Genomic DNA, 19,115 nt, shown 5'->3' with positions numbered 1-19,115 from the left:
AAACCGTGGGTTTCCTCGCAGCGCCTGTGTGGCGCGCCCTGGGGTTCGCACATGCGCGTCACGGCGGGGGCGGGGGTTTCGCACGTTGCCAGCCGCGAGCTCTAGGTGGCGTCATCCCTCGGGCTGGGACGAAGCACGCACGCGCGGAGGTTCGCACGCGGGACAGGACGGGTGCGCGCCGCGGGCATGCGCCCTGCGGGGCGAGACGGCGGCTCGGCGGGGTCATCCGGGCGCAGGCGCAGTGCGGTGTTTGTCTGCCGGACTGACGGGCGACCGGGCGGTGCGCGGCGGCGGCGGCGGCGGCGGGGAAGATGGCGGCGTCCTCCCTGGAGCAGAAGCTGTCCCGCCTGGAAGCAAAGCTGAAGCAGGAGAACCGCGAGGCCCGGCGGAGGATCGACCTCAACCTGGATATCAGCCCCCAGCGGCCCAGGCCCAGTAAGCACGGCGGCGTGGGGGAGGGGGCGGGCGGGGCGGGGCGCGCGCCGCGGGAGGCCCCGCCCCCGCCGTCGGGCCCCGCCCCCGCTTCCGGGGCGCTCGCGCTCCTCCCCTCCGCCCCTCCCGCCGTCGGCTCGCGGGGAGAGGGTCACGGTGACCCGGGGGGCGTGGGGCCGGGGAGCTCCCGGGCGGCCTAGGGGTTCGCACCCTCGGGGCCTGGGAGCCCGGTGACCCGGCCCGGGCGAGGCCTCCGCCCTCTGGCCCGCCCCCATCGCCGAGATCCTCGGAGGCTCTGTCACCTGCGGCGAGCCGGGCTGCCCCCTACTCCACGCGACCGTGGCCCCATCCAGGTCGCCCCGCACACACAAACACATCCCCTTCGACCCGGGCCTTCCACTCCCGTCATTTTCAGTGACTGTCAAGATCACCCCCCTCCCCCAGCCTGGGAGCTTGTCCCAGTTCAGCGGATGATCTGCTCACAAGCACAGGCACACACCAGGGCTGGGGACACCTGAGGTCACTTGACCACATACAACAGCCCCTCCGTCACTTCCGAACTGAGGTTTCTCCCATTTGGTCTCCCTATGACTGTGTCTGAAGGTCCCTTCCCCACTTTGGGATGAGCTTGTCATTGGGCTCAGCAGACCCCGTCCCCCAATGCACCAGGCCCCCTCAAAACCCTGTGACTAGTGTCAGTACCACCCTCTCGGTGAGCATTTTGGTCTCTCCAGGAATACCCACCCAACCCCCAGACTGGTGACTTTGTCAAGTGGCTCAAGTGACTGTTCCCATTCCTTTAACACCCATACCCACCTGGCCTGGGGACACCTGCGGTTAGTGTGACTATACCTAGGCTCCCCAGCACACATCCACTTCCTTTCTGCCGGTTCCCACAATCTCAGCACCTATTTCCCTGACGTCTTGTCATCCTGCGTCAACACCTCCCCCGACACACACACACCCACACCCCTGGCCTGGGATCACCACGGCCACAGGAAACCTCCTCGCTATGTCTCACAGGACCCCATCCCTAAATCCCCTCAGGCAGAGGGAATCAGATTTCCCCCTCCCCACAAACTCTCAACAGCACCCACCACCCATGTTCCTTTCTGTGTCTCTCTCGACCCAGCGAAATGCTACCTTTTATGTCTCCTCTGATGGGGCTCTCATAGTTCATATAGCTCCCTGTGGAGTCATCTTGCCAGGAGGGCGGAGGCACTCCCCCCCCATATCTGGGTACCCCAACCACGCCCTTGGTTAGCCTGACTTTTACAGCCTGACACCCCTCATCCCCCAACCCTCCCTCTTCTGGGAGGGGGTCAGCCGAACCTGGGTCCGCCTGGGTTCCTGCCTGGGGAGTCTCTTGGGGTACAGAGAAATCCTGGAGGTGGACATGCTGGCTTTGGACACTGCCTGGGACAGGAAGCCTGGCCCAGACATGGAGGGTCCCTGCTGGGCTCTGCAGGGCTGCCCTTCTCAGCCCCTGTGTGGATGAGAAAGGTCTGGGTATGGGGCCCGGGTGCCTTAGGGGGTGGCTGTCCCCATGCAGAGCGAGGCCCATGGCGGGCAGGCCCCCAGGGAGCCCCCTTCAGGCGTGTGTGTCTGTCAGCTCCATCCCATCCTCCCCGTTCTGCCATCTCTGTCGGTTTCTACCCATCTCTGCAGTTTGGTGCCTCGCGCCTCCCCCTCCTCCTCGTTATGATTTGATTTTCTTTTCTTTTGGACGAATCGGTCGTTTCTGTTGTGATTTATCGTGGTGTTGTTTTTTTTCTTCCTTTTCCCCATCCAGTTATTGTGATCACTCTAAGCCCTGCTCCTGCCCCGTCCCAACGAGCAGGTACCAGCCTTTTTATCATCGCCGCTTGGACATCTGCACCATTGACCTAACCGCTGCCCCGGCCGCAGAAAGCCATCCCCATCCCCCTGTGTGTGTGTGTGTGTGTGTGTGCGTGTCCATGTCTCCTCCTGTCACCCTCACTCTCGCGCCACTCGTGCAACGTGGCCCAGACCGGCCTCCTCTGTGCCCTCTCACCTCCTCCTACCCCCTTCCTCTTGGGCTCTAGTTTGGACTCCCTGGAGGAGGAAATGGCCCCCGCAGAGCAGGAGTCTGTGGCCTGCAAGGGGACACGTGTGCAACGTGTCATGAGTGTGCGTGAGCGAGAGAGAGAGAGAGAGAGAGAGAGAGAGAGAGTGAGAGAGAGAGAGAGAGAAGTCTGGGCCAGGTGGGTGGACCCTCCCTGTTTGATCTGTGTGTAGCGCCCCCCCCCACCCCCCCGGGCGTGGGCCATCCTGGGTACTAGGGACACGGCAGTCATCACAACAGACCGAGCCCCGCTCCTTGAGGAGCTGAGGCTATGCCAGAGGAGACTGCCTGGGGACAGTGAGCACAGTCTCTGCCAGGGAGAACATTCTAGCAGGGTGAGGGGCTTTGCAGGGGGTCCGGGAAAGCCTCTGGAGAAGGTGGAGTTCAAGCACAGTGTCCCTGGAGGTGGCGTGGGGTGGGGCAAGGACACAGCCAGCTGAGGCCCTGAACACAGGCGCCAGTGTGTTTGGGAGCAGTTGGGCCGCACGCCCGAGCCCGTGCTGGGAGGGAGACTGGGTGGGGGTCTGGCCCAGGGGTAGTTGTGTGTGAGTGTGGCAGGGTTGCCCGTGTGTGTGCCTGACTGTGTGTGTGTGCCAGGTGAGCAAGGATGTCTGTCCCCGGCTGCATGTGTGTAGGGGTCTGTGCCATGCCCTGGGAGTGTGTGTTTGCACAAGTGTGTGCATGCGTGTGGGGCTGGCAGCCTGCGTGTCCATGGCTCCTGTCCGCATCAGCGGGCACCTGCCCTCCAGCCCTCTCTTGCTGTCCCTCATTCATTCATTCATTCATTCATTCTCTGTCTGTCTGTCACACACTCTTGGTCTCACTCCGCTCTCCTGACGTGCTGTGTGGCCTGTCACCACCTCCGTGACCTTTGTGATCTCTGTTCTCAGGGCTTCGTGTGTCTCCTTCCTGCCCCCCTACCTGAGCACCCTTCCTATCCCCACAGCGCCCCCGTCTGCAGACCGGCGGCCGCCTCCCTGGGCTCTGGGTAGCCCTCAGAGGGCCAGGTGGACTGTGCCAGGGAGGGGACCAATAGGACACTTTGAGGTGTGGCCCTCACCCCCAGAGAGCTGGCAGTGCAGGGTAGGAAACCCCCAGGGATGAGATTCAGTGACTCAAGAAAGTCCAGGTGCAGAGGGCCTGGGGCTGGATTGGGGGGACAGGGGCCGAGGAGGGGTTGGGACTGTGATTCAGGCCAGAGCAGAGGCACAGGGACACACTGAGCAGGGGGAGGCAGTGCTGTGGCCGGGGGCAGCGGGAGGGGAGGCCTCCCAGTTGGTCCCGACTCCCCAGGCCCCAGAGCCCTTCCTTTGCTCCTGGCAGGCCCTGTACCCCCAAGGACTGCAGGTCGGAGCCCTCTACCTGCCCCCTCTCAGTGGCTGAGGCCAAGGTCCCGGCCCACAGGGCAAGGCTAGGGCCCGGCTGCTGGCAGCTGGAGCAGGTTGTCTCTCCCGATTTGTCACTAGGCAGAGATGGTGGGAGCCTGTGGGACTGTGGGCAGGAAAGGGGGCTGAGGCCAGAGGGAGGGCGTCTGAGGAGGCTGCAGGAGCAGGGCAGGTCCCAGGGAGAGGGGCGCCTCGGAGGCTGCTGTAGCCGGTGCCCCGAGGTGAGCACACCATTGGCCTTCCCGGGTCAGGGCCTCTGGGGCGCAAGGGGTCAAGGGAGGGTCGACTCCTCAGGGACCCACACCCTGTTGCCAGCCCAGCCAGGGAGACACCTAATCCTGCAGTGAGCCTGCTCTCCTGTCCCAGGCCCCTCTCTGGCCTGTCTCTGCAGCGCCCCCTCTGGGCAGCTGGTCCCTGAGTCTTGGCTCCTGTCTGTCTGTCTGTCTCTTGCCCTCCCACCCCCTAATGCCTCCTGCCCGTCCCAGGGTGTCCGCTGCCTGCCCGCTGCCTGCCCGCCCGCTGTCGCATGCCCGAGCTGTCCGCATGCAGGCTGCTGGAAAGAACCCACCCCCTGGCCCGGCACGGCCCCCTGCCCAGTCCTGCCAGCCCCTGCAGGGGCTGCACCCCCCACATGTCCCCCCAGAGGACGCAGGCCCAACCTGGAGTCCTGCCCCTGCCCTCATCTGCCCCTGCTCAGCCCGCTGACCCGAGGGGGTCCTCCCTCATCCCGGAGCAGAATGTGGGGGCAGGGCAGCTGGAAGCTGGGGTCCCATGCCCACTGTCTCCCCAGGGTGGCCCGCCCAGCTCTTGTTGGGGGCCAGGTTCACTGCTGCCAGCAGGGCCAGAGCCCAGGCCTATCCTGGCGGGCATTCCGTCCTCGCGTGTTCCAGAATAGGGGTGCTGTGGCCCTTGGCCTGCGTCCTGGTTAGAGGTGGGGAGGAAAGGGACACGCCAGGAAAACTGCCTGGCTGAGGGACACCGTGAGGTCCCTGCCTCGTTTCTCTGTCAGTGTAGATTGGGGTCCACTCGCTCCCCACCAGCCCACTCAGTCTCCTTCCAGGTCAGGGGTGGGAGAAGGTACCCTGAGGACGGCCCACTGAGTGGGTTGGGAGACCCCAGCTCCTCCACCCAGCAGCTGGGGAGGCCAGGGAGGGGAAGGTGAGGGTCCCGGCCCCTCCCCGAGTGCCAGGCCTGGAGCGGAGGCCAGCCGGGCACTGACCCCTCCCCGCCACTGGTTCTCACCCCCCAGCCCTGCAGCTCCCGCTGGCCAACGATGGGGGCAGCCGCTCACCGTCCTCAGAGAGCTCCCCGCAGCACCCCACGCCCCCCGCCCGGCCCCGCCACATGCTGGGGCTCCCGGCAACTCTGTTCACGCCCCGCAGCATGGAGAGGTGAGCCGCGGGCTGCTGGGGCTGGGCAGAGCTGTAGGGAGCCCCGTGGGGACTGCAGCGGGGCTGGTTGCTCAGGAGCCCCCTCCACCGGCACCTGCTCCCTGTCCCCCCAGCATCGAGATTGACCAGAAGCTGCAGGAGATCATGAAGCAGACGGGCTACCTGACCATCGGGGGCCAGGTACCACCCTTCGCTCGGTGCCCCTGGGGTGGGGGGTGCGCAGGCAGGCCGGGCCCATGCCAGGGCACAGCCGAGGCCCCGGGGACCCTCCAGCCCCTGTTGTCCTCCCAGCGCTACCAGGCAGAAATCAACGACCTAGAGAACTTGGGTGAGATGGGCAGCGGCACATGCGGCCAGGTGTGGAAGATGCGCTTCCGGAAGACGGGCCACGTCATCGCAGTCAAGGTGAGTCTCAGCCCTCGCCCCAAGCTGGCCCACACCTCGTCCCGGCTGGCGCTGAGGTCCCTGCCCACCTCTCATCCCTGTCGTGCAGCAAATGCGGCGCTCAGGGAACAAGGAGGAGAACAAGCGCATCCTCATGGACCTGGACGTGGTGCTCAAGAGCCACGACTGCCCATACATCGTGCAGTGCTTCGGGACCTTCATCACCAACGTGAGCACCCCTGCCCCGCTGGGTGCCCCCGCCCCTGCCCCGGGGCCAGGGCTGCTCTGGGGTGGACAGGAACGCGCTGCCACCCCAAGCCCGGTGTGTTTCCCCCGCAGACCGACGTCTTCATTGCCATGGAGCTCATGGGCACGTGCGCCGAGAAGCTCAAGAAGCGGATGCAGGGCCCCATCCCTGAGCGCATCCTGGGCAAGATGACGGTGGCGGTGAGTGGCTGGGCTGGCGGCCAGGCGGGCGGGCGGGCCCGGGCCCACGGTCACGGGCACCCGCCCCTGTACACGCCGCAGATCGTGAAGGCGCTGTACTACCTGAAGGAGAAGCACGGCGTGATCCACCGCGACGTCAAGCCCTCCAACATCCTGCTGGACGAGCGGGGCCAGATCAAGCTCTGCGACTTCGGCATCAGCGGCCGCCTGGTCGACTCTAAGGCCAAGACGCGGAGCGCCGGCTGCGCCGCCTACATGGCGGTGAGTGGGGGTCCGGCATGTGGGGGGCGGCGGGCCCAGGCGGCCTCCGGGGTATAGCCTCCCCTTCTCTCCTGGCAGCCTGAGCGCATCGACCCCCCAGACCCCACCAAGCCCGACTACGACATCCGGGCCGACGTGTGGAGCCTGGGCATCTCGCTGGTGAGTGGGGTCCCGCCCCGTCCTCAGGCTGGGGGTGAGGTCCTCTGGGGGGTGGCCCCCGACCCCGTGCCCGCTAGGTCCAGGCCTGCCCGTCTCCCTCCCAGGTGGAGCTGGCGACGGGACAGTTTCCCTACAAGAACTGCAAGACGGACTTTGAGGTCCTCACCAAAGTCCTCCAGGAAGAGCCCCCGCTCCTGCCCGGTCACATGGGCTTCTCGGGGGACTTCCAGTCCTTCGTCAAAGACTGGTGAGAGCCCCTGCCCTGCCTGCCCTACTCTCAGGGATGTCAGGGGAGGCCCCTTACTCGGGGCAGGAGGGGGTGGGGGGCCGCCCTGGGTTGGGTGGGGGCAGCTGTGCGTGGGCTCCTGGCTCAGGGCATGGACAGGAGCTGATGCCCTGGGAGCCACGAGTTGGGTTTGGACCCAGCCTGAGAGGACAGCTGGCCCCGTGGGCGTTTGGCAAGGTGGCCGTGGGAGGCTGTGAGTGCCCAGCCACAGCAAGCTGCGCCGTGGGTGCAGGAGGTCCACATCTGGTCTCCCAGGGCCGGAGCGGCAGGGCGCACACCAAGGCGGATGCCAGCTGTCACCAGGGCCCAGACCATCAGCAGCTCCTTCCCCTGCGGACCTTAACAACCCCCAGCTCACCGGGGGCCTGAACACTGGGGGGCAGCCGGGCCCCTCCGGCTGGCTCTCACCTCCCTCCCTCCCTCCCTTCCTCCTTCCTGCAGCCTTACTAAAGATCACAGGAAGAGACCAAAGTATAATAAGCTACTTGTGAGTACCCGGGGCCCCTCCCCATGTCCCCGTCCCTGCGGAACATCCCCACAGGAGCCCCAGGCCCTGAGCATGAGGCCCCCGCCTCCTAAGCCCCTGCCTCGGCCCGCAGGAACACAGCTTCATCAGGCGCTACGAGACGCTCGAGGTGGACGTGGCGTCCTGGTTCAAGGATGTCATGGCAAAGACCGAGTCGCCGCGGACTAGCGGGGTCCTGAGCCAACACCACCTGCCCTTCTTCAGGTAGCTGCATGGCGGCGGCCAGCCCCACGGGGGCCAGGGGCATGGCCACAGGCCCCCCTTCCCCACCCAGCCGCCCGCCAGGGGAGACCTGGGACCCGGACGGCCGCCGAGGGCTGAGGACAGAAAGTAGGGGGCACCCACCCACCCCCGACTCCCTGCCCGCCAGCCGTGGACAGACGGGCCCGCCAGGCCCAGCCCTTCCCGCCCCGGGGTCAGCCGGCCGCGCGCGTCCCCCCGACAGACACTGTGAACGGACGACAGCAGGCCGCGAGCAGACTCGCTATTTATTCAGTCGTAACCTCTGGGCTGGGGTGGCCCCCAGGGGCCAGGAGAGACCCCTGAGTCCCCAGCCCCGCTCCGAGCGTGCCGTCCTCGCCGCTCCCCATGCACCCGTTCCTTTTCCGTCACCCCCTCTACCTCTGTCCTTGTCACCCTCCCTGCCTCTGCCTCCCTCCTGGCCCGAGCCTGGGCTCAGCCACCCCTGGCAGGACCCCTGGGTCTACTTAGTTCTCCATGGGGTGATGAGTTGGTGGCCCCCAGAAGGGACTGCGGGCATTGCGACTGCAGCTGGCCGGGCTGGTCTCTCTCTCTCTTTCTTTCTCTCTCTCTTTGATCTCAGGGGGTCCTTTTTGGAGTTTATTGTATTTTATTGTACTTGGTGGGGGGCGGGGGGTGGAGGAGAGCTTGTTCTCACGGGGTTCGTCGGTACCTTCAGAAACTTTTACCAAAGTCACGTTTAGCTGCTTGTGGAGGGGCCCCCACCGCCCACGGGCTCCAGGGGCTGGGCCGGGTGCTGCAGCTCCGGCTACGGGGCCAGCCCTGGGCGGGGAGACTGGTCCCAGCTTGGGGGCGAGTTGAAGACCTCAGGGGGTGTGGAGGGGGCCCAGGGGGCTGTGGCCACACACAGGGTGGCCTTCAGGGAAGGTAGACGTGGGGCGTGGCGGGAGCAGGCGGCCAGAGGGAATTGAAGATGAGAAGGAGTGTGGCGGGAGTCGGATTGAGGGGGAAGGGAGTGGATGTGGGGGTTCAGGGACATGTGACAGGCTCCAGCGGGGGCGTGGGGGGCACCAGGCTGTGGGCGGGAGTTCAAGGTGGTCACCCCCAGGGTGCCACTGTGCTGCACCACAGCTGGCCAGGTGTCCCCCCAGCACCCGCTGCTGCTGCAGGCAGAGCAGGAGGGGTGTGTTTCCTTTTTGTTGGTGATGCATGCAAATCATGTGGACGAGAAATAGCAAAACACAAAAAAGAAAAAAAAAAAAGAAAACCCCATAAAACCACAAACAAAAACCAACCAACACCAAAGGTGAGGAGCCTCGCTGGACGTAGCTGAAGCAGCATAGACATAGGGTTGCTGTGTCCTCTCATCTGTGGTCTGGACTCTCCTTATCATAGTCACAACATGCCGCATGTTTAAAAGTAGTAGAAGTCATCTTCTCTGCCCCGGGGGGAAGGCCGCCTTCTCTTGCCTCTGGTCTCCTTTGTGAGGGGACAGGGGCCAGGTGGGGGTGCCGACAGGCCTGACCCCCACCCTCCCTCCCTGGGGCCAGCCGCGGGGGCCTCTGCAGGTAGCTGGAAGGTTGCTTGGCTGGCTCCAGGCCAGCACAGGCCCGAGACTGGGCTACCTGGTTTTATTTTTATTTAACTCGATTTTCCGTTTTTGTGTGTGTGTGTCTGCCTGCCCTCCCAACCCCTTCAGTGTTACAGGGGAGCTCTGGGGGAGCCTCTCCTACCTCCCCACCTCTCCCCAGACCTCCCCCTCGTCACCAGCCATCCCTCTGGACCAGACAGAGGGCAGACCGGGCGGGCAGGAGCCTGGGGTGGCCTGGCCCAGCCCACCGGCCCCGACCCCTTCTCAGGCTGCCAGTATTGCCCTGTCCCTTTTTAAAACAAAATGCCCTCATTTGTAAATCCTTAGACGCTTGATAATAAACCCCTCCCTTTTCTTCCTCGAGTCTGTGGTGTGTCCAGAGCCTGGCAGGGAGGTGGGGAGGGGGCACAATTCTGGTGGTTGAGGCATCTGCATTGAGGGGAAACTGAGGCAGAGTGGGGGGTGGTGCTGGGAGGGAGGTATTTAGAGTGGCTTGCCCAGTATTGGGCAGCCAGTGTGGGGGACTCCCTGCCCCCGGCAGCCACAAGTCCGGCAGGAGAGAAGTCCTTAATTCCCTGCAGGCCTTGGGCCCCGGCTCTGATGTCAGCCTCTGTTGGCCACCCCCGCTCCCTGCCTCCCAGGGTAGCTGCCCAGCCAAGGACAGGGCCACCTGCCCACCTGCCAGGCCTCGGTGCAGCCAGGCTGGTGCCTCTGCTCTGGCCCCCAGACACCCCGACCTCGGCCAGTGCAGTATGCTGGGCTCTGCACTCCTGCTGCTGGCCCTGCTCTTGGGGACCACGGCGTCACCCACTGGGCCACCTGGTATGTACAGGCAGAGGGGGACACTGGGTCTGTCCCACTGCCATCCCTCCCTGTGTGGTCCTTCCTCAGCTTGACCTCTTGTCCACCCTACCTGGGGGAAAGCGGGTCGGGTGGGGTCTGCCTCTGTCTACTGTCCTCAGGTGGGCCCGCATCGTGGACTTCCTTAAAGCCCCCAGCAGCCGCAGAGAGGCCCAGGACTGGGAGGAGTGGTCTGTGCAGGTGCCCCTCAGAGTGGGTGTGTGGGCAGTCCCCGGCGTTTGACAAGGACCCTAGTTGAGCGCCTCCGGGAAGCAGAGGTCCCTGTGTACGGCGGGGCCCGTGTGTGCGCGAGTGCGCGGGTGCGCGGTCACGGACGGGCGACCCCCAACCTTTGCTGCCGCTGCCTTCAGCCTGGGAGTGTGAACCCTGGACGGGCAGAAACGTCCCAGATCCTGGTGGCCTGACTAGGCTTTGGCTGTACCCAGAAGGGCCTCCGGGGAGAGCACCCTCACCCTCCAATCTCCCCCACCCCCCGTTGATGACGCACCTACCTGCCCTTAGAAAGGGGAGCAGCCTGTGGGGAGGGGACAGAGCTCTGACTTGCAGCCTGACCCTCCACCCCAGTGTGCGCCTCAGCCCTCTCTGCCCCAGGGTTTCCTCGCCTGCTCTGGAGGCTCGTCCCCAGGGGCGCCCAGCTTTGCACCCGGCCTCAGCTGCTGGGCTGCGCTGGTCCCCGGGGTCGCCAGGGGGCACAGCACAGTAACTGTCCCGCTCGCGGAGAACGTGGCGCAGTGCGGAGCCTGGGGGAATCCGCCACCGCCACCGCATCCCTTGTCCGAAGGTTGCGGCGGGGGCGAGGTGGTCGGGTCACTTTTCCTGAGAGCCTAAGGGGCGGCGCGGCCTCCCTTGTCAGGGTCGCCCTCCCCCTCCCCCGCCCCGCCAGCACCCCGGTTCCCCGCCGCGCCAGGGCCCTGGCTGCGCAGACCTCTCTTCAGCCTGGAGCTGTCGGACGTGGAGGACGTCTTCCCGCGCCGCGCGGGGCCGCTGGAGGTCCCAGCGGACAGCCGCGTGTTCGTGCAGGTGGGGACACCGGGAGCACCGCGGGCCGGTGGCGGCAGGTGGGGGCGGGCGATCCTGATGTCGCCTCCGTCCCCTAGGCAGCCCTGGCCCGTCCCTCCCCGCGCTGGGGCCTGGCCCTGCACCGCTGCTCCGTGACGCCGTCCTCACGCCCGGCCCTGGGTCCCGCCCTGGCGCTGCTGCGCGGGGGCTGCCCCGCCGACGCCTCGGTCGCCTTCCCGCCACAGCCGCCGCACCGGGGTGCCATCAGCCCCGCGCGCTTCAGCTTCCGCCTGCGCCCGGTGTTCAACGCCTCGGTGCAGTTCCTGCACTGCCAGCTGAGCCGCTGCCGCCGCCGCCGGGGAGTCCGCCGGGCTGTGCCTCTGACGCCGCCACCGCTATCGCGGGTGCGCGAATGCAGCCCTTCGGGGGCTGGGCACAGGCATCTCTGGCGGCTGAGAGAGGATACCCCGGAGTTTGGGGATCTGAGCATCTGGGCCCTTTGGGTCTGGGGTCACTTGGGGCTGGGGGGGGTACACTGTGTCTCTCCCAGGCTGGGGGCTGGGCGCAAGGACCCCAGGGGCCCATGGGACTCTGCACAAGAGTTCCTCGGAGGACAAAGGGTGGACATTGGGTTCCCTCATGGACAGCTCCGGGACTCTGGGCGGGGCTCTGGCTGGGAAACTGGGTGAAGAAGGCCATCGAGGGTCGAATCTCTGAGCACCTGATGTTAGCTTCACAGTTAGGTACTGAGAGCCGGATCGTGTGATCTCCTTGAGGGGCTGGAATTTGGGGTCCCCAAGGGCCGAGCAGCTAGCTGCTCGTGTACACTTAGGGGCTGGGCTCATGGACCCTAAGGGACTGGATTTCCAAGGGGCCTTCTGGTTATGGGGGAGAGCTGGCCTCTTAGGTCTCTCTTGGGAGCCCTGGGGACCTGAGCTAGGGCTCTGGGGACCTGAGACCGGGCCCTGACTTCCCGGTCTCTTCCCCCCGCACCACCTGCCCCCAGTGCCTGCCTCAGGATGAGGCGTGCGCGGGCGCCATCAGTGGCAGCGGCGAGAGCCTGGGTGCTGACAGTCCCCACCTGCACACGCTGACGCAGCCCATCGTGGTCACCGTGCCGCGGCCGCCCCCCAGTGAGCGCGCAGTTCCCCCCGCCCCGCGCAGGGGGCCGTGGGGCGGGAGCGGGGGTGGGCAGGACTTCCGGGTGCTGGGCCCAGTCTCAGCGCTGCCGACTCCCCACAGGGCCCCCCAAGGTCGTCCCGGGCCACGCCCCCGTGCGCCCCGAGCCGCCCGCGCCGGCCCCCGCGGCCCTGGAGCCCGCGCCGGTGGTGGCGCTGGTGTTGGCAGCCTTCGTGCTGGGCGCCGCCCTGGCCGCCGGGCTCGGCCTCGTCTGCGCGCACTCAGGTACAGACCTCCGCCACGCCGGGACCTCTGCCCATCCCCCAGACTATTCCTGAGCGTCCAGACCTGGGGTCGCGGTGATCCCGCCTACGCGGAGCCTGAGCCGCTATAGCCCTGACTCCGCTATGCCCGCAGCAGCCCCCAGGGGGCGCCCTTACCCTGGAGCTGCGCGCAGCCACCCCAACTGCAGCCTGCCTCTCCCTTGCAGCGCCCCCGCCCCCTGGCCCGCCCCCGAGAGCCTCGCCCGGCGGCACCCAGCCCATGAGGCCCCAGTGAGGCAGGTAAACGCGGAGGTGGGGGAGCTGGAGGAAGGAGGGGCTGACAATGACTTCGTAGCTCTTACTCTGTGCCAGGCACTCTTCTGTTTTACGCATATGAACTAATTTAATCCTCATAACCAGCTGGGCGCGGTGGCTCACGCCTGTAATCCCAGCACTTTGGGAGGCTGAGGTGGGAGGATGGCTTGAGGACAGGAGTTTGAGACCAGCCTGGGCAACATAGCGAGACCCCCGTCTCTATAAAAAATAGCTGGCCATGGTGGTGTGCACCTGTATAGTCCCAGCTACTCCGGAGGCTGAGGCAGAAGGATGGAATTCCTTCAGCAGAGGAGTTCGAGGCTGCAGTGCACTATGATGATGCCACTGCAACCCAGCCTGGGCTACAGAGTGGAGACCCGATTTCTAAAAAATACATAAATAAATAATGCTCATAACAACCTTCAGGTAGATACTATTACAGTCCCCATTTTACAGAGGAGAAAAATGAGGCACTCTCTTAAGTTAAATAACGTGTCAAAGGTCACAGTATTTGGTGGAGGGATTCCAACTCAGGCAGTGAGTCATCAGCGGTGCGCTTTGGGCCCTGGGTCGAGCCAGGGGTCCTCAAATTTTGGACAGGCATTAGGCGAGGAGAATTTGGGATTCAGACGCAGTTCCCACTCTCACCCCAGCATATAGGCTGATGGGAGAGGCCACTGGTCTGCTGGGAAGGGGGTGGCCGACATAATGTCCCCTCCCTTGCTCAGCCTCCGCCGCCTCTCCCACCGCATGATCCTGAGAAGCACTCAGCCGCGGCTTTGGGACCAGGCTCGCCAGGACTGGACCCGCTGCCCCGGATCTCCCACCCAATGGGACCGCTACCCCTACGCTTCTCCCCTCCTCCACTTCCTCCTACCTGGGTTCAAAATAAACCTCTGAACTGACGGTCTGAGTTTTGGTGGAGTCGATGTGTGCGCAAGGCGCGGAGTGGCAGACAGGAGGAGGGGGCTCCAGGCTCTAGAAGGGGCCTAGGACCAAGACTGGAGGGCTGGGGCGGGGTGGAAATCCAGGCTGGGTGAAGTCCTGACTTGGGGGCGGGGCCCACACGCGCATATACACGTGTGCACACACCCGCCAGGGGAGACTCAAGGGCGTTTTGTCCCAAACAGAAAGCAACACCTAACCCCACCAGCTTAAATTTAAAATAAGCCCCGCCTCCTACCCCTGCAGTAGCCCACCTGCCCCCTGCGATCTTCCTCCAGCCAGGCCTTCTCTGCTTTCCACTCCCACCGCCCGACCCTGCCCTCGCTCGGGTCTCCTCGCTGGTTTGGACTTCACCCTCTTAAGTTTGGAGCTCCTTAAATCTCTCCTACCCGAGCTCCTCCCTCCCTTGCGCCTAGACAAGAATGGGACTACTAGCTCAGTTTACAGATGAAGAAACTGAGACTCGACAAGGCTAAATCACCAGCCCAAGGTCCCCAGGGCTGTCCAACCTCACAACCAGGCTCTGGACTCCGACTGAACAGCTGCCTTTTGGGCAGGAACCAGCCCTCTGCGAGAAGCAAAGCACGCAGTAAGCGTTTCATGAATTAGCTCATGAACGGAAGGCAGGCACGAGATCCAGGGTGTCAGCTCCGCTCCCCGAATGAGGTAAAATGCGGGCTGAGGTCTCGTTCGTCCATGCCTCGGATCCGGTGCCAGAGTCTCCCCATAGAGACGGTTCTGTTCGTCCTGCGAACGCAGAGCCACGTCCCCACCCACTTCCGCCTCCGCGCGAGGCTTTCTGGCTTCAGCGGCCTCCGTAGCTCCACCCACTAGGGAAGTGGCTCCAGAGTACGGGCGCCTCTCCGTCCGGCATGAAGCCGCCGCAGAGGCGGCGAACCGTCCCGGCGCGCTATCTGGGCGAGGTGACCGGCCCCGCGGCCTGGAGCGCCCGTGAGAAGCGACAGCTACTGCGACTGCTGCAGGCGCGGCGGGGCCAGCCGGAGCCGGACGCCGCAGAGCTCGCCCGGGAGCTGCCCGGCCGGAGCAAGGTTGAGGTGAGGTGCGCGTCCCTGGACGAGAGCGAGGCTGGGGGCAGGGTTAGCGTGTGTCTGGGCGGGGCCGAGGAGTGGGCGGGGCGACGACGAAGCTTAGGGGCTGGGCTGCGGCAGGAAGGGGCTGCAGTGGACTGGCCAGGGGTGGGGGCAGGGTGAGAAGGAGGGTGAGGGGCGGGCCGTAGGTGTGGCTGAGGGCGTGAGTGGTTGCGCCCGAAAGGCGGGGCGTGAGTGAGTCTGAAGGCGGGGCGAGAGCAAGATTTAGGGGCAGGGCGAGCTTGGGAGTAAGGCGTGGGCGGTGGAGTGGGCGGGGCGTAAGGAAGGCTGAGGGGCGGGCCGATGCTGGGGGCGGGCCGTGCGTGCCGCGGAGGGGTGGGGCGTGAGCGGGCCAGCCTGAGGAGCGGGGCGGGCTTGGCTGTAAATCCTGGGCGGGGCTTAAGTGGGGTTGAGGGGCGGGGCGAGGGCGAAACTTAGGGGCGGGGCGAATTCGGAGACGGAGGCTGTGGAGGCCGGTCGGAAAGCGCGCAGTTGGACCAGGCCCAATGAGGTTGAAGTGAGAGTCAAGAAATGGGGCGGAGTAGACGAAGAAGGGAGATGAATTGCGTATGGAGGAGCCAAAGCAGGCCTGGGACTTATATCTTCATTAGGTAGCTGGTCATACTCTGGGGCGCTGGCCCGACGCCCAGCAGATTCTCTGGGATCCTTTGCACGAGGCTAGTGGGAGGCTAGGGCGCAGCGGCCCGCCCTGGAGCAGGCAAGCAAGGCGGCGGGCTTTGCCTTCTCTCCTGCAGCCCTGAGCTTGTAGGCCCATTCAGCCACCTCCTCTCTCTTCCCCAGATCCGGGACTTCCTCCAGCAGCTCAAGGGTCGTGTGGCCCGGGAGGCCATTCGCAGGGTGCATCCAGGTGGTGGTCCGAGGCGCCAGGAGGCACAGACCCCAGCCCCCATAGAGGTGAGGCAGGAAGGCAGGGCGAGGCTTCCAGGGCCAGCCTTCAGGGGGGTCCCCAGGTGGGGCAGGGCTTGGGGGGATCCCTCCAGGCTGATCCCAGGGCTGACCCCGTACCTTCTGATGTCCCTCAGGTATGGATGGATCTGGCTGAGAAGATAACAGGCCCGCTGGAGGAAGCCTTGACAGTGGCTTTTTCGCAGGTACAGCCATCTCTCGGCAGGTGGGGGGTGGGTCCCAGGGGACAAGGTCATACATATGAGTCCAAATAAGGTGTATGGCATCTTAGGCCCTGCCCCTGCAGCCATCTCCCGTCTGAGCTCAGGGTGACAGGGAGAATTTGGTGACTGGGTGGAGATGGAGGGCTCAGCCTCTGCACAGCAGGAGTGGAAGATGAGGCTTCCTCCATCCCCTCCTCCATCGTTCTGCCTGTCAGGTGCTCACCATCGCGGCCACGGAACCACTCAGCCTCCTGCACTCCAAGCCCCCCAAGCCCACGCGGGCCCGAGGAAAACCACTACTCCTGAGCGTCCCGGGAGTGCAGGAAGACCCCACCTCTGAGGCTCCTGTCCCTGCCCCTGAGGCATCTGGCCCTACCCCTGGGGCTTCTGGCCCCACCCCTGAGGCTCCTGGCCCCACCCCTGAGGCTCCTGGCCCCGCCCCTGAGGCTCCTGGCCCCGCCCCTGAGTCATCTTCTGGGTCCCTGGCTGGCCCGTCCACTGAGGGAGACTTCACTGTGGACTTTGAGAAGATATACAAGTACCTGTCCTCCTTCTCTCGCAGTGGTCACGGCCCTGAGCTCTCAGCAGCTGGTAAGAGGAGTGAGGGGGTGGGGGTGTTGGGGGTGCCCCGGGTGGCAGGCCCCGGTCTCCCCTCACCCCTCCCTCTCCGTCCATCACTAGAGTCGGCTGTGGTCCTTGACCTGCTCATGTCGCTTCCCGAGGAGCTGCCCCACCTGCCCTGCACAGCCCTGGTGGAACATATGGCAGAAACATACCGACACCTGACAGCCCCTGAGCCCAGCCCCGCTGGAGGGAACCCCGGGCCTGGGGCTGAGGGTGATGGGACTGTTGCCAGGGGGCCAGAGGAGCCTGGCCAGGCCACTGCCCACTCCCCTGACAAGGCAGGGCCCAGCAAACTGGGATCACCCTGGCAAGCAGCTGGGATCTGCCCCCTGAACCCGTTCCTGGTGCCCCTGGAACTCCTGGGCAGGGCGGCCACCCCTGCTAGGTGAGGGGCAGTGGCCACACCAGACATTCCAATGGGGCCCTCAGTCCTGCTCGGCTGACACTGGCTCATCCTGAAGATCCGGTCATGGTCCCTGAGACGGTACTCAGACGTGTGGGGTGACCCTCGAAGATGTTCCATACGTCAGGGGTCTCCAAAATGGAACCCCAGTTTTATAGGGGTTTGGTGGGGGCAGCTAGGTGGCTGGGTTAATGGAGAATGGGGGACAGGGGACTCCATCCACAAGCACCCTGACCTCCTGGACAGGTGGACAGGCAGACAGACAGGTGGGGCTGGCCTCCGAGTTCCCCAAGCCCAGCTGTGCCTTGTTCTCTGCCGGGGGGGCCATGGCTGGCACCACACACCATAACCCCCCTTGCACAGGCCCCCCTTTGCCTGGGCTTCTGTGTTTTCTGCTGCCCCTCTCTTGCACCTCAGGGACCTGCATTGCCTGGCTCTCTGCAACGGACCTGTCCCCAATCCCCTCACCCCCGCCGCCAGCTCCCTGCCCCTTCTTGGGGGTATCCCATGACTGTGAATAAAAGTCTCGCCAACCTGCCTTGCTTTCTTTTTCCTGTCACTTAAAGGTGGGAGTAGGGGCCCTGAAGTATCAGAGCTTGGGGTCATGGGGGAAGGGGGTGCCAGGGAGGAAAGCTGCCGCCACTGTGATGCCTGGGGTAAGAAGCTCCTTGTTGACTGGAAGTGACCAGTGTGGACGGCAAGAGGATAGCCGGGCAGTATTCATGGGGACAGGTGTCAGGGACCGGCTTTCAGAGTGGGGCAGAGTCACGTCAACAGATGAAAGGGAGAAGCCAGCAGAGAGTGAAGATGGCCGAGCCAGAGGAGCAAGGCTCTAGGCCGGGGGGCCCCAGGCTAAGTTAGGGGTGTGCTGTCCCAAGCAGGAGGCTGGAGGGAGAGGCACATGTCCCTGAGGTGGCCTTGGGGCCTCAACGATCCCTAGAAGGGGAGGAGGAAGGGGCATTGGAGTCCTGGCCCATCTCCAAGATCCCAAACCCTTGGGGGTGCTTCTGGGCCCTCCGTGGGGGTACCCCCCTCTCAGCTCCACCTGCCCTGTGTGTATGGATTCAGGGGCAGGGCTGGGGGAACCAGATGTCCTCCCACGGCACCACCCCCTGCCACACGCCTAGCTAGTCTGAGTCGGTAAATTCTCTGTGCACGGAGCCTGTGCCCTCACCCAGCCTGCCTTTTATAGAAACGCTCATTTCTCCCCACACACGTTGCACACGGCTCCCCCGAGGCGCACAACACATCTCCCCGGGTGGGCCATGGAGCGGAGCCAGCCCACTCCGTGTCACCGCCCCACAGCGCCAGACCTATGGCTTGGTTCCAAGGTGCGCGCTATGATGGTGGGCAGGAGGGACAAGGCTCGAGGCTCGGGAAGATTGGGCTGCAGGTGCCGTCCCTGGAGCCCCCCTCCAGGGCTGGCTGAGTGCGCCCCTCTCAGCTCCCCACCGGGCTGAGTCCAGCCCAGGGCCCCGGTGCCTTCCCGGGTCAAGGGAAAGAAGTTTGTGTGGGGTCTTGGCTGTGGCTGGAGCTGGGGGGGTTGAGATGGTCACATATCGCACATTCCCCCTCAAAGCTGGTGAAGGGCCCAAGAGTGGATCTTTGCAGAACTGGGCAGTCCTAGAAGCATGCAGGAGCCAGTCTCCCTAGCCACGTGGCTGTGAACAAGTCACTCCAGCCACCTGGCCTTCAGTGGCCTGGCCTGTAGAATGGGGATGCTAAGGGAGCGTGTGGCTCATTCTCACCATCCCGAAGAGGAACTAGGCTACGAACAGGAGGCGCCAACTCAGCAGGCTGCTTGGCATGCAGTAAGCGCTCAATAACAGCTTTTATTATTATCATCATCGGCTCAGAGGCAGGGATGCATGAAAAGGCATGGCAGGGGCTTGTGGGGGCATGGCAGGGGGCGCAGGGGGAGGGCACGCTGACCTGTGCTGGGGCCGGGCTGGGGGCGGGAAGGAGCCTGCCCGCGCTCCCCTCCCATGGAAGGCGTCACGCATCCTGGACACCGCAGCCGCGGCAGGTCCTCAGGCTCCGTCTCCGGGACAGGCTGTGCAGCGCACATTGGTATGCAGCGTCCGCCCCGTGGGCCGGAGCCCAAGGACGGGCTCAGTGCTCACTCAGTCACGGTGGGATTCACGATGGCCAGACGACAGGGGAGAGAATGGGGACGAGGGAGTCTCCACTCCCAGGAACGGACAATAGCAGAGCCACTT

General features: G+C 64.9%; 3 protein-coding genes across 4 annotated transcripts; all 3 read left to right on the top strand.

The window, feature by feature from the left end:
• The first annotated feature begins 242 nt into the window (after positions 1-242).
• Positions 243-9,508, top strand: MAP2K7 (mitogen-activated protein kinase kinase 7). Of its 2 annotated transcripts, XM_012641454.1 has the most exons (11): positions 243-435; positions 5,153-5,294; positions 5,408-5,474; positions 5,586-5,699; positions 5,788-5,907; positions 6,018-6,125; positions 6,207-6,386; positions 6,465-6,545; positions 6,650-6,792; positions 7,273-7,318; positions 7,431-7,689. In XM_012641454.1, the coding sequence occupies exons 1-11, from the start codon at positions 312-314 to the stop codon at positions 7,563-7,565; spliced, it is 1,260 nt and encodes a 419-aa protein (XP_012496908.1). In that variant the 5' UTR covers positions 243-311; the 3' UTR covers positions 7,566-7,689. The 2 variants fall into 2 exon arrangements, with proteins under 2 accessions (XP_012496908.1, XP_012496907.1); XM_012641453.1 differs by having other exon boundaries at positions 312-435; positions 5,408-5,699; positions 7,431-9,508.
• TGFBR3L (transforming growth factor, beta receptor III-like) lies at positions 7,570-12,686 on the top strand. The gene is given in 7 exon segments (XM_012641229.1): positions 7,570-7,687; positions 10,602-10,855; positions 10,857-11,030; positions 11,108-11,413; positions 12,016-12,142; positions 12,252-12,413; positions 12,619-12,686. Coding segments are annotated over 7 exon segments (1,209 nt in total).
• A 1,827-nt stretch (positions 12,687-14,513) lies between these two features.
• On the top strand, positions 14,514-17,408 carry SNAPC2 (small nuclear RNA activating complex, polypeptide 2, 45kDa). Its single transcript, XM_012641452.1, has 6 exons — positions 14,514-14,706; positions 15,541-15,654; positions 15,783-15,851; positions 16,085-16,231; positions 16,295-16,460; positions 16,551-17,408. Exons 1-6 carry the CDS (start codon positions 14,524-14,526, stop codon positions 16,880-16,882), a joined length of 1,011 nt encoding a protein of 336 aa, XP_012496906.1. The 5' UTR covers positions 14,514-14,523; the 3' UTR covers positions 16,883-17,408.
• The last annotated feature ends 1,707 nt before the right edge of the window (positions 17,409-19,115 follow it).

The sequence above is a fragment of the Propithecus coquereli genome, unplaced genomic scaffold (genome assembly GCF_000956105.1).
Source record: "Propithecus coquereli isolate 6110/MARCELLA unplaced genomic scaffold, Pcoq_1.0 Scaffold164, whole genome shotgun sequence".
Classification (NCBI taxonomy): domain Eukaryota; kingdom Metazoa; phylum Chordata; class Mammalia; order Primates; family Indriidae; genus Propithecus; species Propithecus coquereli.
This window is presented reverse-complemented; position numbering and strand designations above follow the sequence as displayed.